General features: G+C 35.1%; 1 protein-coding gene across 2 annotated transcripts in view; it reads right to left on the bottom strand.

Annotated features, from left to right (window-relative positions):
* Positions 1-936: 936 nt before the first annotated feature.
* STRN3 (striatin 3) overlaps positions 937-15,235 on the bottom strand; it is a 116,856-nt gene continuing 102,557 nt past the window's right edge. For both annotated transcript variants that reach the window (XM_044230498.1, XM_044230500.1), the window contains 5 exons: positions 12,921-13,088; positions 11,523-11,663; positions 8,179-8,286; positions 2,681-2,767; positions 937-2,596 (listed from right to left, as the gene is read on the bottom strand). In XM_044230498.1, the coding sequence (XP_044086433.1) occupies positions 2,427-2,596; positions 2,681-2,767; positions 8,179-8,286; positions 11,523-11,663; positions 12,921-13,088 (674 nt within the window). In that variant the 3' untranslated portion in view covers positions 937-2,426. The remainder of the gene's footprint in view (positions 2,597-2,680; positions 2,768-8,178; positions 8,287-11,522; positions 11,664-12,920; positions 13,089-15,235) is intronic.

Below are 15,235 nucleotides of genomic sequence, written 5' to 3'. Positions count from 1 at the left end.
AATAAAAAAGGAGAAAATATGCCTTTTACTTTGTTCATTAAGTTGAATCTTCAGAAAACAAAATATCTATCCCTTCAAGAAAATTGTGAAAAATTTTCGAATTTCACCAGCAATGACTAAAATTGACACTTGTATTTTTATGTAGAAAACACAGTTTCTCAATGTACACACAATGTAATTTTTTTGCACTAATAATTTAGACAGAATTTTGCCACTTAAGTTTTGTTATCCTCTAATTCCATTTCCAATTTTCTTCAAAAAAGGATATTACCTTGTTGAAAGAAAAAGTTTCAAGATACTTATTATTTATAAGAACAACTTTTAATTGAGTAATGCAGTTTATTCGCTGCTTTGCTTTTTTGTGGAAATAGGTAATGGCTAGATAGGAATGACAACACTATTAACTGAAATCCAGATTTCATAAACAGAACATTTAAGGGGCGCCTGGGTGGCTAAGTCATTAAGCATTTGCCTTCAGCTCAGGTCATGGGATCAAGCCCTACATCTGGCTCCTTGCTCCATGGGAAGCCTGTTTCTCCCTCTCCCTCTTCCCCTGCTTGTATTCCCTCTCGCTCTCTTTCTCTGTCAAATGGGGAAAAAAACAAAAAAACAAAAAAAAAACACAACAACTTAAGGAAATGATTTAATACTGGATCTCTACTTTTTCTTTTTTTTGGTTATTGTGAATTATCTAACTTACTTTAACAGAAGACTTTTTAAGATTCCCAAATGGGGTGAAATACGTAGAAAGTCATTCTTAATAGTGTTACCTGTCCTAATCTTTAATTAGAGTCTCAATAAGCAATACAAAGTTTAATAGAACAGCATAAAAATGAAGGACTCACTGAGAAATCATCTCCATTTCCTAGTTTAATGATGGAGAGTAAAGTATTGCACTTTATTAATCAACACAAAATAATGTAGCCAACAGTAACATACAGGTACACAATTTAATATTTATTATATGCATTTTATATACATTATTTTTCAACAGCTGTACGTTTGCTATGTGGTACAATCTTAAAAATTTGCTGATTCATAGTTTGTAAAACAAAAACCTTACAAAACTCATCAAAACTCGCAAACTGATCAGAAAAGTTTTTGGAAGACTAGAAAAAATACTTTATTGTCTTAATCATGCATTACACAAACAAAATCTTTAGTTACACCATAAAATTAAGCACATCTGAAAAAATAAAACAGGGATAACTAATCCAAACACAGCAGATTTCTGTATCCTGATTCAACTATTTTTGTATCCTATTTGTAATGCAAATAAAATTTTACTCCAAATATTTTTAAACAAGATAGTTTTTGTTTGGAATCATGGTAAACCAAGATATGCATATGGGGGAAATCACCTTGGTTTGTAACTTAAACTATAAAATATTCAATTTTTAGTCTATTTTAGACTATTCAAAGAGTTCCAAAATAGATATACAGGTTCCTTTAGCACATTAATAAAAGGATATAAAGATCAACAAAAAGTGAAATAAATAATAGGCTATTAGCAAGATGGATAATCCTTGATAAATAAACTTGTAAATACAGTAAGATGTACAAAATATCACATAGTGATAGGATGCCAAGATTAGTTTTTTTTTTTTCTTTTTAAAGAGTTCATTTGGAGTATTAAACCCCACTGTTTCATTTTAATACACTTAATAGTCCTTGGTATATGAAGACAATTATGTGATGATGAAGGTGATTTAGCATCTTTATGGAAGGACTTAGCTGAGCTGTATTAGGCAAAAGAAGGAAAAAGTGTGGTTACACGGCAGCGGGTCAGTGAGATCTCTGTGTTTTAGGGTTGTATAATGCAGAAAAACTTCAATACAATCTTGAGCACTGTTGTGACAGGCTAAATATATAAAAAGACTTATAAAAACTAGAATTTTATCCAAACATTTTGTGCAACTAATGCTAAAATATTTTAAGTTAAATTTTCTTTTTTTTTTTTTTTAAAGCAAAATAAGTTTAAAAGGGAATCTGTGGCATTCAACTGATAAACAGAAAAATCACTAAGAGATGAAAAAAAGCTACTCTTGGAGCTCACTTCCCCCCCAACAAGAGCACCACATTCCTAACCCTAAGGCAGCACACAGAGTCCAAAATAAAAGTCTTTTGTAAGATCAGACTCCACATTGGCTTAAAGATACCTAAAAAACAGACATACGCTCAGTTCATATCCAGTACAGGCCACAAATAATGGAGTCCTTTTTATTTGTCCCACAAGATACAGTAATTACAATTAAATTAATGAGCCTGACATTAAGATGTGATTTCCATCAATTTATGCCTGCCTCGAATAGCTTTCACCAAGCAGATCACATGTAGTGTCATATCAGTAACCTTTCAGATGGCAGTGATGCAGACCCTCTTTTTGTCCAAGCAAATTTGTTGTGAAGATGTGAGTTTTTGTTGATTCACACAAATACTTTAGCAAGGGCATCAGCCCCTGCACTGGCAATATATGCTTTTGATGGATGGAAAGCAACATCATAAATCGATTCATCTAATTTCTTCCTATGTGCTGTTATTTCTTGCACACATGTCTTGCTGTCCAAATTCCACAATCTAATAGAACAGTCATGGCCTGTAATAAAAGAACAAATAAAGTACATTATTGAGTAACAATTCTTTTATAAAGTTTGTGGCAGTACAGGAAGTTCAGACTTACTTCCAGACATCAGGTAGATTCCATTAGGATCTACTGCTAGACTTGTAACAGCATCCAAATGAGCTACCATAGAATGGATCATTTTACCTAAATAAAACATAACACAGAAGATAAAATTTTCACAAAGAGTTACTAACTTGTGAGATCAGAAACCATAATATAGCATCAACATAAAAGAGACAATCACTATAGCAATGTATTTTTTACTGTGGTAAAATACATGTAACATAAAATTTACCATTTTAACCATTTGGGAAGGTATCATTCAGTGGCTTTTAGAACATTCGCAATGATATGCAACCATCACCATTATCCAGTTCAGAACATTTTCATCACTGCAAAAGGAAACCCGTACCCATTAAGCAGTCACTCCCTATAGCTCCCTTCCCCCAAGTCCCTAGATACCACTAATCTGCTTTCTCTCACTATGATTTGGCCTATTCTGGATGCTTCATACAGTTGAAATCATACACTATCATGTGGCTTTTTGTGTCTGCCCTCTGTCACTTTTTTTTTTTTGGTCACAGTTTTCAAGGTTCACCCAGTACCCACAGGTATACCTTACACTTTATTGTGCTTCAAAGATACTACAGGTTTTTGTTTTTTTGTTGTTTTTTTTTTACAAAATGAAGATCTGTGGCAACCTTGTGTTCAACAAATCTACTGGCACCATTTTCCAACAGCATTTGCTCACTTTGTGTCTCCATCACTCAATTACATTTGGTAATTCTTCAATATTGAAAGCCTTTTCATTATTATTGTATTTGTCATGGTGATCTGTGATGAGTGCCTCCAAATTGGTTGAAAGCTAAGCAACGGTTGGCAATTTTTTTGCAATAAACATTCGTTAATTAAGGGACATACATTTGGGTTTTTTAGACACAATGCTATTGCACCCTTAGTAGACAACAGTATGGTATAAACACGACTTTTATATACACTGGGAAACCAAAATTCATTTGACATACTTTAATGACAAATGAGCTTTACTGAAGTGGTATGAAACTGAACCACAGAGATATGCCTATAATAACTTTTTAAAAGAGAATTTGAAATCTAATGCAGAACTTTCCCAGTTATTCCTAAAGACATCTGTGTGACACGCATCTGACAGTACCTGGCAGGCAGTGGAAAACATAATGACTATATTGTTGCATCAAAGGCTCAAGATCATATAAAGTGGAATTAAACTAAATATAGAAAAAAATCTCTCTCATTTAGAGATGTAAAGGTTATTTCATATACAGGGTTACTAATAAATAAATCACTAGAGGATATATTCCTAACTAAAGATTCTATTATCAGATTCATTTATCCTTTGAAATGTCAATCATTTTATACATCACAAATAAGAAAGGGAGGAGGGGTGAAAGTAAATTAGAGAAATTATTCTAGATTTCCCCAGACAGTAGCAAAAACAATATTCTGGAAAATGGGATTTAATGGCAAGTTAAAATTAAAAAACATGTTATAAGTACAAAGTTATGTTGCATAAATACCTCGGGGACAAGAGGATCGGCCTCTGCACTGGCAATATATGCCTTTGGTGGATGAAAAGCAGTATCATAAACTGATTCATCCAAGAAGGGAATAAAATAGCGAATACTGGTATTTCTAAAATTACCTCCCCTTTCATTCAGCAATGAGTCTTTATTACTCAAATGTCTGTGTTGCTCCTAATGAGAGGCCTTCTTCAGAATTCTAGTTAGAATCATGTGCCATGTTTTTGGTCCCCTGATGACATTCCACAATGGGACATGAACTAGATCTACTTTCATTGTTTGCTACAGCTCCTAGCCTGCATATAAAACCACAACATAATCAAATGTTCAAAAGTTACTCTGCAAACATAAAAGGTCCTATCACTTTCTGGCAATACTAATGTCATCAGTTAAGTACAGAATTAGTCTCTCATTATTTCAAACCACATTTGTCTGTTTCTCACTAATACTAACAGAATAATTTGAGATTCTTCTTTGCTACCTTGAAGAACAAAAGAATCATTCAACATACTATCTTTAAATGCGTAGTCTAATATAACTCATCAGAAATCTAGAATCTGGGGCGCCTGGGTGGCTCAGTGGGTTAAAGCCTCTGCCTTCAGCTCAGGTCATGGTCCCAGGGTCCTGGGATGGAGCCCCACATTGGGCTCTCTCTGCTCAGCAGGGAGCCTGATTCTCTCTCTCCCTCCTTGTGATCTCTGTCAAATAAATAAATAAAATCTTAAAAAAAAAATTTAGAATCCATTCCTCCCAACATTCCTATTAAAAATCCAAGCATGAATAGTTGGTCTCCAGGACAATAATCTCAAATCATCAGAGGTTAAATACCAAGCATCATTAGCTTCCTTTAAAATGTCATTATCTATGATGGTAACTCTTAATTCACAAATCTAGTTCCAACTTCTCTCCTGAGAATGATCCTGCAAGATGCAGGATGCATGTAACATGTCTTAAACCAAAGAATTCTTTCATCCAAAAAGCAGATTTACTTACTTCTTCAAGGGTACTTACTATAGTTTGCCCAGTTTGCCTCCAGTTCTCCTGTCTGGGCACTAAATTAACCCTATGATATGCTAAGTCAATTGAGAGTCAACCCTTCCTCTCCACACAGTCAGAAGGTCACTTTAAAATTTAAATGACTCCTTCAGATTACACAGGAATAAAGAAGTAGAATGCTGAACTAAGTTGGATGTTGGGCTTCCACTGGTGACCACAGAAGTCACAAAACTTCTGACACTTCCTGAGAGTTAGGACTCTGTCTTTAGCAACATATACTTGTGGCTTCTCCCATTTAACCACTTTCACTTTTGCCCCATGTCTCTGTTACTACCTCTCTTCACTGACCAAAGTTAACGCCTCCTATAACGGAGGGAAACAGAGAATACACGCAGTCTGTGCTTGCCTCTCTGACACCTTAAGCCCTCTGACTTGGGTAATCAATATTGTGAGACTCTATAAATGGAGACAAAATAGGTATTTTTTTTAAAAATGCAGACCAGACATAAGAGGACCAGACATTTTGTCTGTTCTATTCAGGAAACTGAATGTAACAGTTGAAAACTATGTCAGGGATATGGTGGACAATAAAGTGTGCCAAATGAATGAGTCCACAACAAATTCAGGATCTTCCGTCTCCAACTCCTCCATATCCCTCACTTGTATACCTTTTTCTAAACTCACCATCACTAGCTAAGTTTCTCAGGCATGGTAGATGCAACTCAAATTTGTACCTCTACCAAAATTTAAAAAAATCATGAGCCCTCAATATCTTTCTAGAACAAACAGTAAAAACTGAAATTACAAATTCTTTAAAGTCAAAGATCTACCAGGTAATACAATTTAAATAATCTTTTTAAACCAATTTTATAAACCCCTGCTCAAATATCTTAAGTGGTTTTCACAGTATACAGCATAAACAAAAATCCATTATTCTTAGCCTGGTGCTGAGAAGTTCTCCTCAACGGTTTCTGTTTCCCTTCTTCAAACTTACCTCTTCAGCTTTACCTATAAGATACTTTTGTTCCAGTCCACGTTCCTACCACCATGCTGCCTCTACTCAAAATAGGCCCACTGGAGTTTCCCACTACCTACTTCACTTAAAAACAAACACACACACACACATACACACAAACAATAAAACTTACCATTTCTTCAAGGAAAAGATCAAACCCTCTCTATGAAGACTCCTTTATCTAGCATGACTCATCTTACTGCAATATGAGTGCACATGCACACACACAGAGACACGTGTCCTATTTTCCCGAAACCATAAGCTCCCAGAGAAGAGAAACCACATCTTATACATGACAGCAGCCAGTGCCATGCAGAATACAAAAGCTAAATATATTCTTTTTGTTAAAATCTAAGAATTCACTGAATTCATCCACAGTATCAATTTCTATGTTTCAGATTAAAAAATTCAATAAATGCAACAGTCACTTGACAAAATAATACTCTATTAAAAACTTAGCTGTCAACACTAGACCAGCTACGAAAATATTCTAGTTTATCACATTTAAATGAATTACCAATTTTCAGGGAAAAGTTTCTTTGGAAACAGTATACCTGACCACAATTTACAATTTAATTTAACTCAATGTTGTTATGTGTATGTACCTATGTGGGAAGTGAGATGGATTTAGAAAGACTGTTTCAATTGTTAAGAGCCGATTGCTTTGTCTTTACATTACAGAGAAGGTAACTAGGCTAATTAACAGAAAGAATAAATTGGTAGAATTTTTAAACAATCTGAAAGACTGTTCTACTTACATATATTACATATAAGTTATACATATATATGCTACTTGCTATTAAATAAAATTTTATTACCATTTTCTTGATTTCTGCCAATAAAACAGCTCTAGAGACTCATACTTTGCTGTTAATACAACTACTAAAATCCCTGACCCTCCCCTTATAAACCTAAATGTAAATCTCCAATAGTTAATCTAAAAAATCTTTTCAGAAATACAAAGGAAATTATCTCTGTGCTTGCAGCAAAGGAAGACAATGAGGTTTCATAAAAATGTTCATAGAATTGTTTTGAGAAGGTGCTAAAATGAGAATTTTCATACAAATATGAATCTTCTTTCCTTTGAGATACAGACTGTAAATATCCACTCTCTTCTCAACTTCTACTGAGTTAAAAGGAATCTGTCCATTAGGGTGTTACCTGAACATGGGGACTTAGTTTAAGACTCTAAAGATTAATAATTATAACCACATCCTACATAACCTTCAAAGAGAAATCTGTAGAGGGGCACCTGGCTGGCTCAGTCAACAGAGCATCTGACTCTTGATCTTAGGGTCATGAGTTTAAAGCTCACGTTTGGCGTGGAGCCTTCTTGAATGAATGAGATATCAAAGAGAAATCTGTAGTTCTGCTTTGTTGTCTTGCTTGACAATCTGTTGCGTGCAACAATGCTGCAATTAACTTTTAGGTTTCTTACTTGGAAATCCTTCAATACCCCTCGTTTTAGCTTCTCAAAAGAGCCTAACTGAGCACCAATAGTATTTTATGTGGTATTCTAAGGAAAGATGAAACAGAGGTCATTAAGAAAAAACAACCCTAAGGCCAAATTAAAATTTAATTGGACTTCTATATAACTGGTAAGTTTCCTCACAATAAGAAATCGAGGGAAAATAACAATTAACAATTTCCACTATTTCATCATTTCATCTCCTGAGGAATAAGTCTAAGAGCATATCTGAACTATTAAACCCCAGAAAGAGACCTTTCACAACAGAATATGAAGAAGAAATTTCAAATGGACGGGTTTATATTTAACATGACATGGAGAAAAACATAACTGGTAGGCAAAGTATTACATAGACTTAAGGACAGAACTTAACATGTAAGTGTACTACATTAAGTAAAGCAAAAATCTGAGTTGAAACAGTTCAACTTGGCAATTTTTTAGGCAAAAAGTCAGTATGTCTAACATAAAAAGAATAGCATTTACTAAGACTAAGAAAAATATATGACAACCTACTTACCCGTTTTATTGTCAAAAAATTTGATGTGTCTATCTTCATGAGCAGTTATTGTAACAGGAAGTGTGGGATGACTTACTACTCTGTTAATGTGATTACTGGATTGTAAACCTGTAAAATAAAGGAAGAAAATGCACTTAAGTTCAAGCTTTCGATTAAAATTTGGATGATAGCCCTTTTTTTTTCTTTTTAAGATTTTATTTGAGAGAGAGAGAACACGAGCAGGAGAAGAAGGGCAAAGGGAGAAGAAGGATGAGGAAGAAGACTCCTCACTGAGTCCCACTGAGCAGGGAACCCAACGTGGGGCTTGACCCAGGATGAGCTGAAGGCAGATGCTTAACAGACTGAGCCACCCAGGCAACCCTGGCTGATAGCCTTTTTAAGCTTATCAACAAATAGGAATCATTAAAAAATTAAAGCGTTTGTATAAAAGAAAAATCTGAAAACTAAAACTAGAGCTCTGGAGAGATAGTTTTTTTGTTGTTGTTGTTTTTAAGATTTTTTTTTTTTTAAAGATTTTATTTATTTATTTGACAGACAGAAATCACAAGTAGGCAGAGAGGCAGGCAGAGAGAGAGGGGGAGGCAGGCTCTCTGCTGAACAGAGAGCCCAATGTGGGGCTCGATCCCAGGACCCTGGAATCATGACCTGAGCCAAAGGCAGAGGCTTTAACCCACTGAGCCACCCAGGCGTCCCAAGAGATACAGTTTCTTAAAAAATGTTAGTGTAAGCTATCATGTCCTATAATATGGACAACACTAAACTCAAGGAAAAATTAGGAATATTTTAATGCAGACTGTCAGTATAGGTGGTTTAGAATTTTAAAAGAGCCACAGTAATCATTACTCTAAATAAACAGTCCATAAATGAATTACAAGCATTTAATGAATAACTTTGCTTGCAAGTGAAAATTAGATGTTTGCAAGGAACAACCCCCATTCTACCCACACTCACAAAAAACCACAAAGAATAGGAATTAATGTTCTTAGGAATGAAACCTTTCTCTGCTACCAAGTTCTTAATTTCTTATTAGAGATGAGGAAGAAACTAAAGGGATCAAAACTAATGGAAAAATATCATCAGCATTTATTAGATTTTAACTACATCAGTCATTCCACATACATACAAGAACACTTAACTTAGACACATTACCTGTGTGAAAGGGAGAAAGGGACTAGAGTTGAAAAGATGCCAGGAAAGACACTTCTTTGACTAATTTTGTTTGAGATTTGATTTGACCATGAAGCCATTTAAATGGTTTAAATAATTATAAAATGATTTTTTAAAGGCAGTCATACACACACACACACACACACACAAAAGGAAAAGTAAAATTAAACAAATGAGTGTAACTGCATGTCCAACTGAGGTATAAACACAAAGAAATGAACCACTTCAAGTGACTTGAAAGCAGAATAATTAGATGTCACATTCCCAAATGGAATGCACCATTCATATGAAACTATTATCAGTAATCAAACTACTGGTGGTGGTGTCATTTTTATTATTTTGAGATGACTCTATCTATACTGTGGAATAAATAAAAAAAGAGATGATGATGATGATGATGATTCTGCTGACAACCAAGAGTTTCAGCATGTTTAAGATGAGGTAAAAAGCAAAAACATAAATCTCAATTTGAATGGGAAGTATCTGTATGAATCTATCATTCTTTTTATTTTTTAAAAATGCATTTCCAGCTCTGTCCACTGAAGAAGCCCAAACCAACAAGCAATTCAAGAGCCATAAAATCTAGGGCACCAATCCAAAAGCCCTGCACCTATAGTCTATTTATAGTCTATAAATGCCATTTTCCACTAAAAGAAACCATGGCTCCTTAGAGAAGTGCAAGATTTCAGTCTGGGGCACAAAATGAACAAAATGAACACAAAACATCTTGCCATATCAGAAAGTAAGAAAGTTATCAATGATTAGCAGAGTCATGTCAAAAGGACTCAAGAGCAAAACCTGAATAAGCTCCCACTGGCTAAAGATGAAACAGTCTGAGGAGTGATAAAGGTAACACCTGCAACAGACTGAAACACATCAGATACATTTATTATAGATTATAGATTATAATGGTAATAAAAACACCCAAAAGACTCAAAAGTCACCTTTGGGTAATGCTAGGAAACCACCTCGTTCTTTTGAAAACTGATAAAGTGGGGAAGGGATCAATAACTGATCTTCCCCTTCACTTATAACCACTAACTCCAGGTTAATCAAATTATTGATGAGGGGTGTTCCTTTTTTACAGAAATATTCTAGATATTAAGTGGAGAAGGAAGGAAAGAATTAGAAAAATCATTCTTCAACAGACTTAATGAATTAATGGACCTAGGCAATGATCATTAAGACTGAAAACGTAAGAAAAATATAAACAACCAGACAATATTTATTTCTGATAAAAGCTCACAAATTACTATAAAGTAGTCTTGCCAAAAACACTGAAAAACTTTATAATGAAGACAAATAAAAATATTAAACCTGAATTTGAATAAGCCTCCTCTATTTATAGGAAATAAAATGAAAAGAGAAAGCACATTAAATGATACCACAAGGATGACAGCAGCAAAATCCACACTGTGGAGACTACAGGTTGATAAATGATTCAATTTGAAAAGTGACTGATAAATGATGGATAAATGATTTAATTTCTTCAATCAAAAAATTCAAGGGAAAAAGAAGAGATGGAGGGGGAACCTACAAATGAGAAGATACCTGACACACATTATCAATCAATTACAATGCATAGGCCTTATTTGGAACCCTATTTAATTAAAGGTAAAGCACAAATCAGTCTACACTAGCAACACTGGCCATTCATACATAATTAATAGAGATGGATGATGCTTTCCTCAGGCTTATATTATTTCCTCTTTCACATGTATTTCCATTAAAACTTTAAAATTATTTCCCATGCTTTCACACTTACATTGCTCTTATGTTCTCTGTCCCCTAAATGTTTCTCCAAGCTTTTAAGCATAATTTGAGAAAATTGCAAAAACAATGTAAATAAATATACCTATAATGTACTGAAACTTTTTCCATCATAAATTCAAACAGTCAAAATATAAAACTTAAAAGATTACCCTCTATTGTATAATAATTTTTTAAAAGATTTTATTTATTTATTTGACAGACAGAGATCACAAGCAGGCAGAGAGGCAGGCAGAGAGAGAGGAGGAAGCAGGCTCCCTACTGAGCAGAGAGCCCGATGTGGGGCTGGATCCCAGAACCCTGGGATCACGACCTTAGCCGAAGGCAGAGGCTTTAAACCACTGAGCCACCCAGGCACCCCTGTAATAATCTTTTTTAAGGTTTCAAAGAAACCTATGAAAACTTACCAGAATCTATCTGTGATGAAAGCATCACCAATGATTGTGATGTTTCTAAATCATATATTATTGTACTACCAGTGTTGAAAGAGGTCACCATATGAGCTGGATCACAGCCTATAAAGTCAACCGATGTAGGTATTCCATGCTCTGAAAAGAAGCCCAAAGAGATCCCATGTAAAAACAATTGAGAAATCCCTGCTTCACTAATAAGAAAAAGGAATTCAAGTATTCCTGAAATAATGTCAGTAATGAAAAAGAGAACAATTACATTAGGATAGTGAGATATAACAGGTAACTTTCCCTCAATTATTTTTAGTTGTTAGAACACTCTATTTAACAGTGTAAGAAAACTACAATCAGAGGGCTCAAAATTATGAGAAGATACGTACAGAAGTTATTTCATTTTTTTAAATGTAAAATGATAAATTAGCATTCTTGATCACTATCTTGGGAGACTGCACCTGTTTGAGACCTATAAGCCTTATCAAGTAGCTCACACAAGTTGGAATTTTGGATCTGTGAAAATAAAGCCTGGATCTGGAATTCACTGATGCAGTACCATCCCACCATGTCCTGAGCAGCAACTTCTGTCTTTAATATTCAAATGGCCAGATTAATGCACAACTAGGTAAAATCCAGAGTGTCAAGCAATAAATTAAATGAAGTAAGCAATAAATGTCTAAATAAATTTTTACCTCAAAAGTCTGGGTAATTGAAAAATTAGTAGAATCACTAAGGTATCTAAGAGATCCTACAAAATAAGTGTATACTATTTATCTAAAATGCTTTAAGAGAAAACAGTTTTTAATAAAAATAAAAGGTCCGACTTTTAAAATAACTTAAAAATGCCTTGAAAACATGACTAATACCAGTATACAAACATATGTATATAAATAAATGGTATCAAAAAGCAAATTGCTTACAGCTTCCTTTGACAGGAAAACACCTGAAATTCCACCTGTAATTCAGTCTGTACTTCCCACTTAAGGGTGCTAATTCAATGATTATGATACTTCTCATCAGTGTGATTTTACATATTACATATGCTTAAGACTGTGATCCCTTCAGTCTTTCTGGGCAGGCAACTACAGAAAGTGGAGGCCCTCATGTTGTTCCTATGAACAGCCTCATTTGTTTACTACTTCACTATTACAAAGAGCTTTATTTTTTAAATAGGACATGTCCTGGAAAAGGTCAAAAAGCACCAAACTATAGAATATACTTGCTAAACTCCTTTCTTGTTTATAAAAAATGACTAGGAGTACAAAGATCATCACAAGCTTTATAAAATTATTTCATTATCTCTCTTAGAGTAACAGAGGAATAGTAAATCATTTGCTTTGTCATTCCTATTTCCAAGTTAAAAAAAAAAACAGCTTTTTTTATAGCACAAAATTTACTTACCCTTGTCTCCATTGTAAGTGCAAATACATGGCAATTTTTCTTGTGGATTCCATAACCTAACAGTGCCATCTGCTGAACAAGACAGTAATTGATTTTTTATGCCACTATAAGCAAGACCCCAGACAGCATCTGTATGTGCAACTAAAGTGCCAGCTAGAACATTTGGCTCTGGGAAAAAACAACAAACAAACAAAAATTAGCTCAAAGAAGTTGGAAAGAAATGTTTTGGATAAATATAAGTTATCACATAAGTAAGTATAAAGACCATGTATAATAGCCCTAAGAAGATAACCAAAATGTACACATTGGCCATCTCTAAGTTGTTGAATTATGGGTTATTTTTTATCTTCCCCACAATACTTCCCTGTATTCTTAGAATTTTCTATAAAGAACATTACACTTTCTATAAAACAACTTTAATGACAAAGAATTCCCATACCATATAATTCACCAATTTAAAGTATACAATTCAAGGGGGTGCCTGGGTGGTTGATCAAGTGTCTGGCTTTGGCTCAGGTCATCATCTCAGGGTCCTGGAGTGGAGCCCCTTGTCAGGTTCCACACTCAGAGGGAGTCTGCTGGTCCTTCTCCCTTGGCCCCTCCCCCTCCCCACTCACTCACTCTCTTTCTCAAATAAAGAAAATCTTTAACCAAAAAAAAAAAAAAAAAAAAAAAGTGTATAATACAATGGTTTTTTTAAAAAAACTTATTATTTTATTATTATTTTTAATTACACACTATCATGATTTTTCTTTCCCCATAGTGATTTTTGACCGAATTGTTTTACTGTGAGTTCTCTTTTTTTGTTTTTTTAATTTCTTTTCAGCGTAACAGTATTCATTGTTTTTGCACCACACCCAGTGCTCCATGCAATACGTGCCCCCTAATACCCACCACCTGGTTCCCCTAACCTCCCACCCCCTGCCCCTTCAAAACCCTCAGGTTGTTTTTCAGAGTCCATAATCTCTCATGGTTCACCTCCCCTTCCAATTTCCCTCAACTTCCTTCCCCTCTCCATCTCCCCTTGTCCTCCATGTTATTTGTTATGCTCCACAAATAAGTGAAACCATATGATAATTGACTCTCTCTGCTTGACTTATTTCACTCAGCATAATCTCTTCCAGTCCCATCCATGTTGCTACAAAAGTTGGGTATTCATCCTTTCTGATGGAGGCATAATATTCCATAGGATATATGAATCACATCTTCCTTATCCATTCGTCCGTTGAAAGGCATCTTGGTTCTTTCCACAGTTTGGCGACCGTGGCCATTGCTGCCTTAAACATTGGGGTACAGATGGCCCTTCTTTTCACTACATCTGCATCTTTGGGGTAATTAACCAGTAGTGCAACTGCAGGGTCATAGGAAAGCTCTATTTTTAATTTCTTGAGGAATCTCCACACTGTTTTCCAAAGGGGCTGCACCAACTTGCATTCCCACCCACAGTGTAAGAGGGTTCCCCTTACTCCGCATCCTCTCCAACACATGTTGTTTCCTGTCTTGCTAATTTTGGCCATTCTAACTGGTGTAAGATGGTATCTCAATGTGGTTTTAATTTGAATCACTAGTGATGATGAACATTTTTTCATGTGTCTGATAGCCATTTGTATGTCTTCACTGGAGAAGTGTCTGTTCATATCTTCTGCCCATTTTTTGATATAATTATCTGTTTTGTGTGTGTTGAGTTTGAGAAGTTCTTTATAGATCCTAGATATCAACCTTTTGTCTGTATATTATTTTATTATTTATTTGACACAGAGAGTGAGCGAGACAGTAAGAGGGAATACAACCAGGGGGAGCGGGAGAGGGAGAAGCAGGCTTCCCATTGAGCTGGGAGCCCAAAACGGAGCTCAATCTCTTGGTCCTGGGATCATGCTGGAATTATAAGCTGAGGCGAAGGCAGACACTTAATGACTAAGCCACCCAGGCGCCCAAATACAATGGCTTTTATTATGTTCACAGAGTTATACAATCATCAGCACATCAATTTTAGGACACCTTCATCACTCATTAGCCATTCCCACCCCCCACCGCCCAATTCTTCCTTCCTGCTTTTCTGCAGCACTACAAAACCACTAATCTACTCTGTTTCTTTAAGTTTGTCTGTTCAGGACATTTCATACAGACGGTCTTTTTTGACGGGCTTCTTGCACTTAGCAAAGTGTTTCCAGGGTTTGTCCATGATGTAGCATGCCTCAGTACTTCACTTCTTTTTATTGTATAATATCCATTGTATGAATATACTATGTTTCATTTACCCATTTATCATCTGATGGACATGGTGGCTAATAATAACACTGTGTACCATCTGGCCT

The sequence above is a fragment of the Neovison vison genome, chromosome 13 (genome assembly GCF_020171115.1).
Source record: "Neovison vison isolate M4711 chromosome 13, ASM_NN_V1, whole genome shotgun sequence".
Taxonomy (NCBI): domain Eukaryota; kingdom Metazoa; phylum Chordata; class Mammalia; order Carnivora; family Mustelidae; genus Neogale; species Neogale vison.
This window is presented reverse-complemented; position numbering and strand designations above follow the sequence as displayed.